This window comes from Brachionichthys hirsutus, unplaced genomic scaffold (genome assembly GCF_040956055.1).
Source record: "Brachionichthys hirsutus isolate HB-005 unplaced genomic scaffold, CSIRO-AGI_Bhir_v1 contig_1466, whole genome shotgun sequence".
NCBI lineage: Eukaryota > Metazoa > Chordata > Actinopteri > Lophiiformes > Brachionichthyidae > Brachionichthys > Brachionichthys hirsutus.
In genome coordinates this window covers 14,662-32,704 of record NW_027180621.1, presented here as the reverse complement: position 1 = coordinate 32,704, position 18,043 = coordinate 14,662, and the positions used below count along the sequence as shown (strand labels likewise).

The following is an 18,043-nucleotide window of genomic DNA, read 5'->3' as shown; positions in this document are numbered from 1 at the left end:
TGACTAGCAGTCTGACAGCAGCCAGATGTTCTCTATTCTGTATTTAATGAACACGAAGAGTTCCTGCTTTACTTTCCTAAATGAACATGCAGTGAGCATCATGTTTTACTCAGAAGTAAAGTAAGAAACCAACATCCAGGAAGGATGGACTCCCCTGGTCTGCTGTCTGCCCACTGGAAAAAGTCACACTGTTTACCCTTTTGATGGCTGCTTGTGAAGAAATGGCGACCGTTGTTGGGTCCTAGTTTGAGAACTGTCCTCATTAAACAGCGTTTCCCATGGTGACACAAAGGGAAGTGGAAGTCAGCCCACTGTGAAAGAGATAAGGTTTTATTAAAAAGTTACCCCACAATAAAAATGTGTTTAGACTTTAACAACTTGGAGATGAAAAAAATATATATTTATGGAGGATTTTAATATATATTGTCAGACACCCCATCATGTTTTGTGTATGCCTTCATACATGTTCAATCCATGCAAACATATTTTAATGTTTGTGGACAAGTCAAATGAACTATTCCTAATATAGACTATAGATTGCTGTTGAGATAAGAGAGATTTTCACCTCAAAGAAGTTGCACTTGGTATCTCTAGGTAGCGAGCAGGTGAACAACTGACGTGCTTTATTTCCCCCCTCCTTGTGGACGACTCTAAGGACGGCCGGACGGCGATGGGAAGCACAACAAGGCGCGCTGGGACTGGGAGAAATGGAAGAGCTTGCTGTATCTATTTTACACATGCTGACAGTAGTGAGGAAAATGAAACATGTATACCTGTCGCATGAACCCTTATTAGCTAGTAAACAACCTCTCTTCAGCTGTGTGCTGATGCATAACACACATTCGCATGGTATTCCACGACAGTTATGCGTCAATCTAAGCTGATTCTTTCTTTTTTTTTTTAACAATGTAGCATTAAAAATTCCACAGTCAGAGTTCTTTTTTTTTATCCCACTTATCTCCCTGAAGTTGCAAAAAACTTCGCCTATTATAAACTTATTCATGAAAACCCAAGGGAGAGATTCACTCACCGTGAGTTGGGGGTTCCACTTTGAGCATTGTTACTAGAAAAGGGGCTGTGATCAATTCTCATTTTCTTGGATGGGTGACTGTAGGAGGCTACTGATTCCCCATTGGAGATCTCGGCACTTTGCCTCTGCCAGCCACCAGAGGCATAATTGGGGCTGGTCGTCCCTTGGCAGACGCTGTATTTATATAAACCTCGCTCCGCCGCCAAGGAATTCAAATGACTGTTGGCTGTGGTGAGTGGGGAGTTTACAGGCTTTGGCTTCTTGCTCAAGTCAGAGAAAACAAGGGTGGAAGTCCCACAGGCAGCTCTCCAGTTGACTTTGAGCTCCTCTTGCGGTTTCTTGAAGGCATCGCATGGGTATTTAATCAAATCAGGACTGAAGGGTGATGCTTCAGCACTGATGCTGCCTTTGTACGCTGTGAAGATGGAGCCAGAGTGAGAAAACTCATTTCATGTGCAGCAGCTGCTCGTTATGGCTATAAGTGGTTAGCGACGGCGTTCCATTAAATTTACCAGTAAGCACCAGACTGCTTACTATGCCGTCAAATAAAACGTCAAACAATCTGCTGTGCTGAAGATGCACGGAATCCTGTGAAACGAGCCCTCGTGTGATACAACTTTGAAAATAAGTCGATGGGAACTGTGTGACAAAAGTCATTAACTGCAGCTTCCATCCCTCAAAAACCACCATTAGTGTACAGCACCCTTGAGCAAGGAAGGCACTTAACCCCCAGCTGTTTTAGGAGAGCAGTTCAGCGGTCAACAGTTAAAGATGTAAAGACATAAAGTCTTGAAGTTGGGGAAGTGTGCTTCGTCAACTTTCCCCGGAGACATAAATGTTCATTATTAGATAGTTTTATATAGAGATAGTTTTAAGGCACTGCTATTATCATCATTTACTCATACCTCTACTGGCATACTTCTCTCCCCCCCCCCCCCCCACCCCTCCCCCTAATTGCATAATTGAGGTTTTTCATTAAAATTCAGGTGGTTACATGCACAGGCACTTTAAAGGGTATTCACTGTCTTCCTTTTATCTGTTTACTCCGATTAGCAGGAAAAGATAATGTCAAAGAGAAAAACGATCCGTACAAACCAGGAAACACAATATCGTTTCTATAAGCACTCTAAATGTAGCCGGATGGCCACAGATGCAGGTTCCTGTCCTGATTACGTGAACCACGAACAAATCAAACGTCGTCACACATATGATAGTAATTTATCCATCCTTGGAAAGATCATTATTAATTAAATAATAGGGGTAAAAAATTGTCATGAGGTGTTTTTATGTAGCCGTTCAGCTGTCCTATCATGTGACGAAAGTGCTCCATTAAAACTTGGGAGCATAAAAAAAGTCCTAAAAGAAACAAATTAAAAAAGCATTTCATTGTTGTATGGTGGGAGCATGAGAGGGACGGCATGGACATGCCGTCCAAGCACTAATTCACTTCTGCCACGTCTCGAGATGGAGAAAAAAATGGCTAACTGACAGACATGCTCATTACTTGTGCAGTAAAACACACACACACACACACACACACCGACTAAGCCAGACAGAAAAACCAAAGCCACTGTTTTATCTCTCGCTAACAAGGACAGTCGGACGGCGACAGTAAAAAGCATTTTGCTCACCCTCTGGTCTTGAAGTGAGGCAGGCATCACAGGCTTTCGCTGCCGGCCGGTTGATGAGTGTACAGAGTTGACAGACCCAGTCTTCTTCATCCTTCTCAGCCACATCATCATCGGTTGTGTCACTGTAGGCCCAGCCAATCAGGCTGTTTCTGACAGGCAGCTTACTGCACAAAGGAAATAGAAGAAAAACAGCAGTGATCCTAATGAATATTCTTTTGGCAAAGAGGTTTACTTATGAATAAAACAACAGGAATAATGTTGCCGTACAAAAACATGAAAATCATGTTAGGGTTTAGACACGTTGTAAAGCTTCTGGAATGTTAAAGTTAAGTTGTCCCTGAAATAAAGAGAACAAGTGACTTATTCAGAGTGCAGTTACCGTGTTATACAGCAACACGCCTTAATTCACTCATTTAACATCCGTTGATCACATTTCTTCGTGTCTAGAAGAGCAACCAGATATTTTAAAAAAGAAGTGAAACTAGAAATCCCTCATTCTGCATTACTTTATGGTTTCTATGTACAGCTGAGGATTCTTGGTAACTTCAATTAGAAGCTTTTGTTTCTTGGAAACATTAAACCAACACGTGTCACAGAAATGAATAATTACTGAAGAACAATTATTCTAACACTACAATAGAAAATAAAAGCTATAAGAAACAAAACTAGAAATATATTTTTGTGGTTTAAGCAACAGATATGTAATATGTAAGAACGTGTTTCAAAAACAAAATGCTCTAAGCATGCATGTTGGGGTTCTGACTTTAAGCCTGACTATGTTTGATGAGCGTAAATCTGCCAACAGTCACAGCGCAGCAATGGCGGACCTCACAGATGTCTGTATCAGCTGTGTAATGCAGTGGAAGGGCTTTAGACTAACTCCATGCAAAGCTTTGCTCAAACAACCCAGGAGGTGTTGAGCCTATGCCCTGTCTGGCAAACAGGGCCTTAAATACGCATTCATTTCCCCTCATAACACTTCCCACTCCCTGCCAAGCCCATCTGCCTGCAAAAGATGGCCTCTTCAAATGTGAATGCGTTATCTGAAAGGCTCTGGAACTTTCTGCAAAGACTGGAAATAGACGTCATTTTTCTAGACATATTATCAAGTTTCAGATTCTTACTTTACTGCTGTAATTTTCTCGATATACATTTTGTATGAGGGTGTGAAGTAAGAGTTTTAGTGTTTTACTGACTGCTGCACCCTGCCTGTTGAGCACATAACAGTAAAGAACTCGAACTCATTAAAATGCATTTGGAGGAATTACAATCCTAATAAAAAAAAAAGTTTTACTCTATAATGTGGAAAGATTAACCACGCATCATCTAGCTGACTGCACAGAAACTCATTTACAGGCCAAACAATACTTACCTCTCATATAAACTGTCACTCTACACAATAAGCATTTGTTTTACTGAAATGGGGGGGGGGGCATTTCAATAATGCCCCCTGTTCTTTCTTTTTCTTTTCATAGGACAATATTTCTACCTGATGTTAATTGTGCTGGGATCACTCTTCTGGCAGCGCTTCGCAGTAATAAGTCATCCTGCCGTTGTCTCCTAGACGACACGCCGTGGTGACGTGAGAGCACCGGCCACACCGGGCACGCCGGTAGACTTTGTAATGTTTGTGGAGAGGAGAGCCGGATTTGCTGCACTGAAGAGTGAATCCAAAGATGTGGAGGAAGAGAGCAATAGAGGAATATTTTATTGTGTCAATTTATTATGCAGTGTGTTTCGGGATTATGGCTTAATTTACTATTGCAAGTCAGCTCAAATCAGCGGTCACACAGCGACACAATGCAAAGAAACTGTTCTCAAACATGTCATAACGCCCGATCATGTGTTTTACAAAGCGGTGCCGCTCATCCAATCCCTGCTCATGAACAGCTGTTTTCATCCATTATTTAACGTATTTCATGAAATCTATTATATCTTTGTTACTGGTGGGAAAAACATCTTTACCTTGTAAAACAGAAGAGTAAAATCACGGGTCATTTTCACCAAGTGGTGGATCTGCTCATCTGTCAGCTGCTGAACCTAAGAATGAGAGATTGGACCTCTGTGCAGGTCTTCATTACAAAACAGAAGGGTATTTCACAGTCGCAAACTCGATGATGCAACCAAAAATATAACACTGGATCTAAGATTAAAAATGACCCAATGGAAAATGAAAATATTTATTTACACGTCTAGGCAGCACTAGCTGCCTCCACATGGCTCCCGCAGTATAAATAATGACCACAAGTACACAAACACACCAATCGCAGCTCTTCCAAGACGCCTCGGGGCTTTATAATGGAGGAGAGGCTTACAGAGATTCAGTGGTCCCAGAAGAAGGAAGGCTAAAATTCTTAGATTAATGTTTTGGTCTGGGACGCTATATTCTTATAAGTCACCTAATACTTTCTGAGGGAAGCAGAGCAGAGCCCCTGGTAATACTCTGCAAAACGTCTCTCACTGGCAGTGAAGAAGGTCACTCTCGAATCACATTTGTCTTTTGTAGTTAGCGTAATGAAAATATTCCCCAAAGAGCGATGTGAAGCACCGATTCTGTCACATTTCATGACATACATCTCCCCGGTAAGGATTAGAAAGTATTTCAGTGAAATGTCAAATAATAAATCATATATTATAAATCTGTTCTCAAAGGATGGAGCGCATTGCAGTCTCTAAACTTTATCAACTCTGTCACGCACCTCAATGCACTCCTTTGTCTTTTCAGGAGCATCTTCTCCTTTGCAATGCAATGACTTAAACTCTATCTGTGGCAGTCGTCTTGCATTTTTCCCCTTTGCTGAACACAATCCATCATCTTTTTCATACCTTCACGGTTGGGTGGAGGCCCGAGCCAAACAGGGCTTCATTTTTAATGATGTTGCCGACTCCCGGCATGACGGCCTGGTCGAGGAGAACGTCACAGAGCTTCCTGCTGCTCTGGCTCCTCGCGGCCTCCTCAGAGCGGGAGAAGCTGAACGCGGAGGAGCACACGTCCAAAGCCTCCATCGCCCTCATCCGTCGTTCACAGTCACCGGTCAACCTTGCAAGCACAGTTTGTGTTTTTTTTTTTTTTTTATCTCTAGGAATACTTGGAAATGTGTGCGAGAACCTGCCAAGAGGTCAACTGGTGCAATCTTGAGATTATATGTTCCAAAAGTCTTTTCATATATATTATATTCGTTTGTTACGAGATAAACCAGCACAGGTGAAATGTTCGAATGTCACGCCACGACGCCAATGCCTTCAGACGCAGCCTAATCTAGGACATAGCGGCACAATCTGAGTGAGAGCAATACCCAATCCATCACGGCTACGCTGCTGTCCCCGTTACCTCACTTCCACAGCACTGTCATAGAAACACACAGTATCTTTTGACAGGTGTATTTCCAGCACTGGAGTGGAGCCAGTCAGAGGCTTCCTTTCAGCAGGGTTGATGCGCATCGATCCATTCATTCCAAAGTGGACTCTGAAAGATGCAAGCATGAAATAAAGAAAAGGCGTTAGAGACGGGCACGCCTGAAATACGAGACTTTCACAGCACAATGACAGACAGGTAGTGTGGCGGAGTGCCATGTAATAGAAATGTCACGGGAAACTTAACAATGGCTGAGGTGCCCTCTAGCTGCTTAGCAATCTGCAATTGCATCAAATTACGGGACCAGATTCAGAGTTTCTGTATTATCACTATCTTTTTTTCATTCTTCATCTATTCCTTTATACTTGATATTTCCACTTTTGTTTTACTGCGGACAGAGGCAATGTGCAAATTATAGACAATACAACAAAAAATTCAAAATGATGAGTATTTCAAAAACGTTAAACTGTTGCTATTAGATGTTTTTAACCGTTATGCACAATGGGAGGAGCGATAAAGGGGCTTCAGCACCCGCTTGAAAAAGCTCGTCACAAAGTGGTTTCCATAAAAGAAAAAATACGCCATGTAGTCGAAAGCCGACACGACATCCTTTAACTGCAAGCCCCATCTTGGTATACATTAATTTAACCCTCCTGCTATACTTGAGGTCAATTTGAACCCATTCAATTAGAATCTTTCAAAAAAAAAAGAAAAAAAAAATCACCTTTTTACTTTATTTTTCCTAATGTGATGAGTACAATTGATTAAGCATAACATTATCATGACATTCTTGGTGTACCTCTGGGGTCAATTTGACTCCAAGCTGTTCAAACTGTGTGTGTGTGTGTGTGTGCACGATGCATCTAGACTCTCTGCAGCACCGAAATTCATTTTATTTTATTTTCCACCGCAGTGAAGATCAAACGGTTCGAAGGGCTCCATGATTCTCCTGCAACATTGTTTCCTCTCGTTGCTCCTTTACTTCCTGCTTCAATCATAAAGACGGATCTTTCTCTCTTCCAGACCAGCGGGTGGTCTGGAAGATGATGGTGGCGCTAGATGACAGGTAAAGGTTTCATCATCATTATTATTTATGTATTCAACAAATGAAAAATAAAAAAGTCCTTGAGACAAAAACAACCTGGTCAACATTTTTTTCTGTAAAAAATTTTCTGGAGGCAAACATCCTTGGGGTCAGACTAAATGTTTTTTTTAGGAATATTTGGGAATAATAGGAGGGTTAACTATACTCTGTGCCCAGCTTTAGTCCACCACTTGTCTGTCAATTCTGGTTCTGGCAACAGTCACTATCAAAATAAATGGATGGATCATAACTATTGGAAACAAGTGATTTCTGATTATGATTTAGTCAGAAGGTCAACACTGCCTGCTGTTAGCAGACAAAAAAAAAGGCAAGAAAAGAGACAGCTGGCACTCAGCTTAAAGTAAAGAAAGATAACTGATTTGCATAATATTCAATATAGCCTGATAATATATATATAATATTCAATATAGCGTCTTGTGCCATAGAAACATTACCTCAAAGCTCTCGGGCCGAAGTACATGAAGAGTTCCTTTCCCAGAGTTTTAGCACAGGTGAACCGACACAACAGAAACTATGGAATTAGCTTTTCTGTAAATAGACAAAAACAAATAAACGCAAAACGAAACATGTCGGATGAACAAGTTCCTAGCAGGCAGAAATAGCGTTAAATAAAACGCAGCGTCACCAGGGCCAGCTAGGTTTAGCCTGTTACTCCGCATTTATGTAAAATAACGGGATATACCGCCGACGCCAACAAGCTGCCTCTCGTTTCTTTCACTTCTTGTCCTCGCTGGACTTTCATGCGGATTTTCTCCCCATTTAACGCGCAACCCGGACCCTCAACCATCTTCTATTTCTGATCGATCCATTGGCAAACCGTGTCTCATCATGAGCCGTCTAACAGCGTCATAGAAATGTGCTGTCAATCCCCGGCGCCACTGAATTCAACTTCGCGCATGCGCATTGTATACGGAAATAGGCGTATGTTCAACAGAGACGTGTGACCTTCACGTAATTATTTTTTATTTTATTTTACTCCATTACGTAGAAAGCGTGGGTGCTTTCCCTTCACTGATTGGCTCATTTATTTATTTGTTTATTTATTTATTTTGAGATTCAATTTATTAAAATTATCCTCAACAATGTATGCAGTTTATTTTTTACTGACATTATTCACCATTATGAATAGATGTTGATTCCTGGCACAGCTCATGTATTTCACATCTGAGATATTTTCATTTCCATTCATTCAATCAGTTCTGGCCAGAAACAGCAATTCCTAATGGACTAACTTAGAACTGTAATTTTTAAAATCGGAATAAATCGTTTTCAAATGCCATAAAGCATCTATTAAAAATAATAAATCACTGAGTAATATTTTTTATTATTATTTTTTATAATTTCTGAGGATTTGGGCATTTGCTATATTGTCCACTTGATGGCGCTAGAGTACCATGTTGGACCTGCAGCTATCAGACAAAAGTGTGATGTCACATGTAATAGATAGATAGATTATAGCTTTGATCATACTATTTTCACTGCCTCAACCATGTTCATAAAAGTCTCCATATCTGGATGAAGAAAATGGAAAGGAATTATAATTAGCATTTTTCTCAAAAGATTTTCCGCTTGGCTTGCTTCCATAATTGCAACAACTTGTTTGCTCCGCAGTTTCAGCATCCAGACACTCTTCTGTGGGCCCAGATAAAAATAGATAGGCTCCATTCTCCAGCCAAGTGTACAGCCATGCTGCCCTTAAAAAGGCAGTGCTCAGCAATAATGTGCATTAAAATCTGGAGCTGCACTCTCAAACTGACTTCAAACTGTGGAGCACTTTTAGCTTGCTCTCACCCAAGGAATTATAATGTAATTCAATCCAAGCTGCTTAAAACTCGACTGTGCCCTGTGGGGGTCCTGCCTCTGAACCTGCAGTATCTCAGGTTGGATGTAAAAATGTTGCTGCTTAACAACTTTAGACGTATGAAATGTGGAAACACTGCGACACCTGGTGAGGCTAAAATAATGCTCATTGGGTTTGCTTAGCTTTTTGAATATAGCATGTGGAAACTTGGGTTCACCATGAAATCAATATTTCAACTTAGAAATAAAAAGCAAAAGCATCAGTAGAAGGACCGTGAATGTTAAGTTCATGTTGAATTTGTTATGTTATATTATGTGGAATGACCTCATTCGGTCTAGTCTGGAACTGCAATGATACATCATGCACTTTGTGTGTTTTCCTTGGGTAAACAATGCCTGATAGCTCATTTGTTCAGTGATATTTTTGTCCCCAGCCGAATTTAGATCCCTCTGCTGCTGGCTCCACTTTGCTTTGTGCAAAGCTTTGAAGATTGCCACTTTTTTGCTTTTGACGTTCCCGAGCTCACATCAATCCTGACCACAGTAAACCCCTTGTTCATTTCGTTTTACTGCAAGATCAAGACAGTGACATCTATATCAAGTAAACGAAGAAAGAGCTTAGTGCCTGCCCTCAAATGTCCTTGTAGGAATTTCTGTTCAGTGAGACCACGACGGCAACACGGGGCTGAAATATAAAATGTGCACGTGCAGAAGTAGAGTATTCCAGGCTTTTGATCATTATCCAGTCAGAATGTGGACTTGGACAATTTTACCTACTGCATGCACAGAGTCATGTGCATAGGTGAGTGCATGTGTGTGTCTGTGCATGTGTGCTGACTTCTGAGTGCAGCATTGTTATTGCAACATCTAAAGAGAAATGAAAAAGATAAAAATTTAGTTTAAAAAGCGGAGCAAAGAATCAACTCTCCCGACAGAATGATGCATAAAGCTGCTTGTGAAGCATAAACGACCGTTGTTTCTTGGGTGGAGAGAAGCTTAACTGCAGATGGAGATGTGTTGCTATGCAACAGGGCTTTCAATAGCATTTGCTGTGCCAGGGTCACATTTCGACGGTGTCTCTCCACCATCATGGCAGGAACTGATGACTACTAATGCTATTTTCTTTGGAGCATCTCATTTTCTTCCCTCAAAATGTGAACGTCGTATAGTTTAGTATAAAGTGATAAGATTCTGCACATAAATAATGATCCTGTTTGCTAGATTCTGGTGTGGAATGGTCGGGACTAATGATCTCAATCTTTAATCACCTGGATTTTTGAAGCATTCAAGCAAACCTAAAGTCTCATGTTGTTCCTTTGCATACTGTACACGGAGGCCTGCTGGGATATTGGGGGTCAGCTGGACAGGCTGGGGGGAGCGACCTGGAAAACATCTAACCCAGTTTCTTGAAAGGAATTGCTGCAATACGACGATGCACACCAGCAAATCAAACGCAAAAGCAGGAGACATTCAAATACAGACACCCTGGAGCTCTGTGGCTTGCAAATCAGACGAGCTGAGTTAGCTGCAGGCATTTGACAAGATAGTGATGGATTCATTCAGGAAACAAAATGGCTGCGATGAGACCGAGTTTGGCCTCGGCACATCTCTCCTCTCGGTGGCAGTGTTCCCTTCTGCATCACTGAGGCTCTCCCCTGGAAGGATTTCAGACAAAAACCTGGAGCTTCTTCCCCTCCCATCTCATCAAGCCGCACTTGTCATTTGGAGAATTGGTGCAACATCAAGCTTCAAAATAAATGCATTCGTTTTACGTCAGGCATCCGACTCTTTGAAATGAGGGAAACCCAATTTGCACGCGATGTCAATATTACAATCTCCATTACCCACATGCGGTGCACAGCCCGCTCTCAGGCTGATTCGATAATGGTGATTTTAATTAACATATAATTGATGGCACTTGCAGCGATGGGCTAGAACCTCTGTCCCAGATAATGTCTCAGCATAATGTTGCCAGGCCAAGCCAGCATCGGGGTATAAACCCTTATTCTGTCCAACCTTCTCACCTCCGACTACACTGAGAACCAGGTATAGATGGGACGGGGTGTGGCCATAATTGAAAACAAGATGGTTTCATCTCAAGGGGTTAATCCTTTCAAATAAATATAAAAAGTTCCACCTCTCTTAGAGTAGATTTGAACCCAGGACCTTCTTGCCACCCACTATGTCACCATACGAACTCTTATGAACTCTTCAGTTTAGATGTATTTTTATTGATCACTTCTGATAGTCCATCCATCCATCTATCCATCCATCCATCCATCCATCCTGTGGCTTTGCAGGTCACAGGAGTTGCTGGAGCCTATCCCAGCTTGCTACGGGCGTGAGGCGGGGTACACCCTGAATGTGTCGCCAGCGCATCGTGGAGCCACACAGAGACAGACAACCGCTCTAACCCTAATCACGCACACACACACACACACACACACACACACACACACACTCAATTTAGAGTAATCAATTCACCTAACTTACATGCTTTTGGAGGTGGGAGGAAACCGGAGAAACTGGAGAAATGAATGCACTAAAGGAAAGACGCATATGCAATTGTAAGCAGATAAGCGAACATCAGGAAAATGTGCACAGAACAAATTCACATGAGATCTGGGGGGTCAGCGATTGGTCAACGATGCTGACACGCCAGGCGGTTGCCATCCCATCACGTGGATGAATGCCATGCATGATTTTTACCCGCCTGCATCTCATTTAAGCGAAACCTCATAATAGACTGACGGCAGCGACACAACGGAGTCGGTTCCGACTCGGTTGCTCCGACAGATTCAGCTGCTGTTTGCCATGTTCCTGATTATCTTTATGTTTCTGTCTCCACTAGCGCTCCTTTTTAAACAAACGCCTGCTGTACTCAAGCACACGATCATTACGTTGCTCGGGGCAGAGACTTCCACAGGTGAGGTGTGATCTGAGGGTTGCTGCTTCGCTCTCGGCTGCGTTTGAGTTCTATTATTCATCACTGACGGGAAGGGAATACGTGGGTAAACAATTCTCATCTTCAGCTGTTCTTTGATACACATCCTCACTCACCAGACAGAAGCCTGTGTGCTCAGAGTCAGCATGAATTCTAATTGGCCCGTCTCAGTGAGGATCATTGATTTATATCTATAAAAAAATATAAAAAAAGTTTGAGTCATTAAGTTTCTTCTAAGTTACAACAAACATTGTTGGTCAACGGGGCTATGTTTGTTTGATTACCACACATATAACATTTGTGGTAATCAATTGCTTTTCTTTCAATTGTATTTTAATATATTTTTTTTTTAGCTTTGGGTCATGACCAGAAGGACAAGATCCCAGATACAAGCGGTGGAAATGAGTTTCCTCCGCAGGCTGGCTGGGGGCACCCTCAGTGACAGGGTGAGGCGCCCAAAAAGTACAAAATTATAAATCATTCTTTGTCCTAGCAAACATTTAAACCATAATGAGAGCATAAAAGGGGGGGGGGGGCACTAGCAATTTAAACCTGGAATGAAAACATGTCCAGCATAACCCTCCTCCATCTATTTTAGGGACCTTCTAAACGGGTATAGAAAAATGTACAGCTTGGAGTTCAGTCAGGTTTGCAAGGATTTCTAAATATTGCACTTCCATTGATAAAATCCATGTAGTCCACGACTCCATCGTGCCACCCGACCCGCACCCATCCAGGCATAATTATTCTCCAGTCTTCAGTAGCAATGATGAGGGCAAGGAGAGGACGCAAGCTCTTTGCTGTGCTGACAAAGACAAATGATAGACAACGTCTGTCTAATGTTGTCCCCGCGAGCTCAGCCGAGTCGACAGCAGGGGCAGTTCTAGTTTCTCAAGCTTAAAGTTTCAGTTTTGAGCTACTGAGAGGAAGCGTAGTGGGGGGAGACATGGAGGAAAAGGATGCTCTAATTATCTAATAGGCCACGTGTGTTCTTTCCTCTGTGGAAATGGCATTGTAATAGTTTTATAATGGGTTTTGCCTCACACAGGTGCTTTCCCACCACGACTCTAGCCACCGACACAGATGGCGGCACTTCATCTTAGTCTTCCTCGCAATCACTTGCCATTTTCCCTCCTCTACTCCATTTAAAGTGGCCATTCTCTACAGGCTTTCTAATTCTATAAGGGACAATTATGCATTAGAAATAACATGTTTTCCCAATTTTACAATTTACTGAGGCGTTTCATTGTAATTTTAATTCCTTTAATACTGGTTTCTGCTTTTAAGGCTTTAAATAATCTTCCATTCTTGATATATGAGCCTGGATGACCACTTAAATACCATAAAACCTTATGAGCAAATGAATATGTCAAAATTAAAATTTGGTGCTGATAGGTTCTTCAGTGTTCATTGAATATAAACAATGTGTCTATGAAGAGTTCAGATGTGGTGGTGGTGGCTGATGACTCTGCTGAGACTGAGAGTTGGTGTGGGGTTTAATCTCTGGATGAATGAATGATCTTTAAGTAACCATTAAGCAGAAAATAATGACATCTTGAAGACAATATTTACCTCCACCAAGGATGTTTTTGATGGCGTCTGTCTGTGTGTTTGTTTGAGTGTTAGTGGGATTAGTGAAAAACTTCTGGATGGATCTAGATGAAAAATCTAGATGGGTCTTGGTGTGACTCAGATCCCATAAAATATTCAGAGCGATCCGGATACCTGTCTGGATAGAAAAAATCTGGATTTTCCCACTTGCTTATATTGGAGGCTTTAAAAAAAAAAATCATATCTTGCAAAATATGCATTGAAATTCACTCATTAAAAATCACAGCCATAAAGGGGTCCGATATGAACTATCCTGCAAAAAAATGAAACAAAAGCTACACTTAATTATTCCAATCTAGATGAACGAAACTAGAATGAAGAAATCTTTTTGCACAGTTTCTCGTGATTAAGTAGGCCATTCCTGGTTATTGTCCTGTGAAACCAGGACACATGTGGACACAGAATGGCCAGAGCGCCAGTGGTCAGAGGTGTGGCCGACAGCATGCCGGAGTTTGTTTTAATATGTCCACTTGAAAAATCCTCAGGGGAAATATCATGGATTCTGGTGCAGATGTTTCACTGTGTTTGCATGCATGGACCTGGGGCTGGGCCCTTTGATCTAAATGAAAATGAACCACAGAGGTTTGCAGAGTGGGCGAGCCGAGGTTCTGCTCACAGAGAAAATCAGAAAATGTTCCCACCATCGGACTTTCCCAGATTCCCCTGCAGAGTCTATCTTCTACGATCCCGCCGCCTGGATCCATCTCTTGGCACTGCCTGCAACCACTTGGCGTCGTAAGTGGAAACACTCCCAGCCGTGGCAACCACCGGGGCCTGCTACTCATGTGAAGTTCCTTTTCATATCAGCTCTGTTCTTTTGCCAGTCTGGTTTCACCGTATAGACCATTTATTTTTGTTGCAAGCTCATTAAATAATCAGTCAAACAGTGCTTTGAATACCACGTGTTGAAATGTTTATAAAGATTTGACAACAATTACAACAGAGATGAAGACATAATTGATCTCATTTACACTTATAAGTATTGCGTTATTAGCTTTAGCCCAAGCCTCCACTGTCCCACAACAGGAGTCCATATCTTGTGCTATTAGATTGTGCTGCAAACTATTTACGAACAAAAAAAAAATCATCCCTTAAATGAATGTGTGACCTTGTTGTTGTTGTTTTCAAACCTTCATGGATCCTGACTGACCTGAGCGATGCTCGGAGAGACCCCCCCCCCCCGGCAACCGACTGTGACCTGTCTGGCTTTGCCGTCTCTGGATAAGCTCTACTTGGTTGCTCCCACACAGCGCCGTCTCTCCTGTGTCTCCAAGGAGACGGTCAGAAACTGTCTTTTAGAGGATTATCTTAGAAAGCCATTATTTGCTACACGGTTCAGGTTCATATTTTCACAGCAGAGTATGAAGCTTCTTTTCCCCTCAAAGGCAGAAAATAGTTCCTTAATCCAGTTTCAAACCATCTTAAGATATGCTACTCTTTGTCCTCTTTTTTTTTTTGTCAGCACTAGATATTTATTTATTTATTGGAGGCCACAGATACAATTTTGAGCACAAAATATAGCATTAAATTATAAAGACACAAGCTTCGTTTCCACACAAGGATATAGGTTAAATTTCAAGTTGAGAAGGCCTTTAGCAGGGAGCCCAATCTTGGTTCCCTGTGGAACACAATTATAGAAATTTAAAATGTTATACAAATGTACAATTTACGAAAGCCATTTGAGTCAAAACACAAAGTGCGTAAAAAAAACGTCGTTATTTACAAAAAAAGTTACATGCATATATCATTTCATTTTATTTATCCTGTTGATAGTTATTTCTCTCTATTGTTTTTCATCCTCTACTTTTAGGAGGTCACACTGGACTCCAGTGTGACCTCCTAAAACTTTGTGCCTCGTGAATTGTTGTCAAACACCAGAACACATGTCAAAGGGAGGCTTTTATGAATTAGACTGAATATAATGAATGTCTTCAGGTCTAAATGAATCGTGAAGCAACTCACCCACAGCCCAACTAGGCAACGTCGAGACCTGTGGGCTATGCGATGCGCGCTCGAGCTAAACTCTGCACAAACCAAGTATCAAGGAGCCAATAAAAACATCCCTCGGCAGTTACTTGGCGCCGTGCGCAGCCTCCATAGCCCTTCTATTGCACGTAATCCTGTGCATGACCAGCATGCAAGCGGGGCAAATTCACGCGTGGGTGCAAAGTGAATTCAGTACTTTGAGTATTTGAATGGTACGTTATGTTTCTAATGAAATACTGACGACTCAGTGCAAAGACAATATAATGTCAGCACAGATTTGAACACATTGCTTCTTTGTCTCTGGCTGAATGACTTCACTGCCTTTTAAAAAGAGGCTCTCTGTTAGTGAAAGGTTTAGTTTTTGGAGATGCGTGCAGTGGTGCATCATCAAGTTCTATCATGCTGCTTTACCCGATTCAAGCCAATACCTGGGGGGGGGAGTCAGACGGCTTTGATACCCTTTCAGACAGAGTGGGTGGATTTCTCCTCCCACCTTCTGTATTTAATAATTCTGCCACAGTTTATATGAGAATGTTTGATCTTATCTGAGTTTAAAGACATTTTTATTAAGGGAATGTCAGCCGTTGATGTAGAATGATAACAGGAAGTGCATTAAATGCCAGGCAGTATTAACTGAAAAGAGAACTGCAAAGCCAGAGGAACCCTTAGAGTTATGTGTTTTATCCCTCTGACCGCAAACTCTAGTCTTTAACCACATGCTGTATAAAGAATTCTGTTTGTATACCTCTTGACAGGTTGTGAATAATGTCTTCATTGAAAACCACAGATCAGGTTTTCACTGGAATGATCATCGCCTCTCAATGAGAAACACGACTGCAGACAAGAACACAAAGCAAGGGTTTCAGTAGTTACAACATGAATTGGAATAACTGTTGGCAGTCTCCTTTTTGATTTATATTTCAGTAGTTTTCAAAGGAAAATGGTGGCGAGAGGGGATTTCTTTTTAGCAATTATCTCTCTCAGAATTCAACCTATCTGACCTTGAGGGACGCTGTCAAAGTCAGCAAACTTGAGATTGCAGCAATCTTTATTACTTTACTGGCTGTAAAACCTCACAAAAAGTGCGAGAGATGGAGGAAGATATGTGTTCACCCGTGTTTGTTTGTTTTTTGGTTGTTCTGTCTGTTTGTCCACAATGCCGACGTCCTCTCTGTAACGCTCCGGACCAAGCCCCGGACCTGGGATGGGACTGTTTGGAATTGTATTTATTTATTAAAGTTAGTTGTTTTTACATTATAGGACGACTAATGAGGACCAAAACACTGCAACGTCTAAAAAGTCATCTCCTCCGGTATTTTTGCTGTTTTGGTTCAGTCTGAGCATTAAAGGATAAAAAAGAAATATGAAACAAAAAATATGAAAACTGGAAAGGATGCTAGGTTAAGCTTAACGCACTGAGAGTAACAAAACACTTAAAGTTCATGCTGCCCATGCAGCGTTATGTCTCGGAAATGGTGTTGTGTTCAAACGGTCCTTCCTTATGAGGAGAGCAGCCGGTCTATGTTTAAAGGTTATCTGATGGGAGCGTTTATCTTAGCTTCACTCAGGACCTAACTATTGTTAACAGAGGGTAGAGACACAGTAAAGGCCGACTCCTTCAGAGCCCTCCTTTGGTGTCAACGCCACAAAATAACATGTGAGATCCAATAGCTGCTCCTGCCCTCGGACAGACGGGTGCTTTGCTGCGATCAGCGCTGGACGCACTGGCGAAGGCTGTTGTATAATTATGAGCGATGTTGTGTTAATACTTTCCAGAAGCTGAATGACTGGAAAGCTTTTAGAGGAAAGACGAGGCCGGCATCGCTACTCCTTCGGCGGTAAAGCGGAACCTGATCCCCCGTCCGTTGTGTCCCCCCCCTCCAGTGACCACATCAGAAGAAGTGCCTCAGCAGCTCCTTGACCTGAATGGGACATTGAGAGAACTTCTGACTGGGACCTGTGTTGCGCCTCACATGTGGTCTGCGACACTCTTTTCAAAAGAAGTCGTAAAAAGGAAAACAGGACGTTTGACTTGGCCCATTTGAGGCAACGGGGCAGGTCCGAGACACGTAGAAAAGAAAATAACTCACTGATGGTCACCGTCTCCTGATGCTCGACTCTTGAAGTGCGAAAGCAAACTTGAAAGCAAGGCCTGTCGCACAATCCTACATACATCTCTTACCCTGCTTTAACACCCAAGCGCATCTTATAATAACACTATCAGGAAAAAGTGCCGTTGACATAGGGTACGATGTCACCCGCTCCCTCAGAGAGGAACATAAAGTGGCATTAGAAGCCATCAATCTCTGTCCGGTGTGCGTGAAAGAGCCCTTGTGCTGAGTTAATGCTGATGTAAAAGCAGCCGTGAGTCTCTTCCCGAGGATTAATGTCTTAAATAGCTGCGTGAAGGAGCCAGTCAGCGAGGAAACCTTAAAAGAAGGAAGAGATGACATTGTTTTGGCTGAAAAGCCGACCATTACATAATAAAAAAACAACAACTTTTAGTTTGTACCCGTTTTGTGTTCTTTTGAAACGTCCTAGTTTGTGGCTCAATGCAGAATGCTAACTGGATGCTAATTGC

The 18,043-nt window shown here is 42.0% G+C and overlaps 1 protein-coding gene across 1 annotated transcript; it reads right to left on the bottom strand.

Moving 5' to 3' along the window:
* Positions 1-98: 98 nt before the first annotated feature.
* On the bottom strand, positions 99-7,908 carry LOC137916199 (endonuclease 8-like 3). The gene is given in 12 exon segments (XM_068759278.1): positions 99-311; positions 566-726; positions 808-824; positions 1,031-1,445; positions 2,662-2,825; positions 4,151-4,191; positions 4,193-4,318; positions 4,627-4,701; positions 5,488-5,701; positions 5,993-6,127; positions 7,556-7,632; positions 7,804-7,908. Coding segments are annotated over 12 exon segments (1,743 nt in total).
* Positions 7,909-18,043: the final 10,135 nt, after the last annotated feature.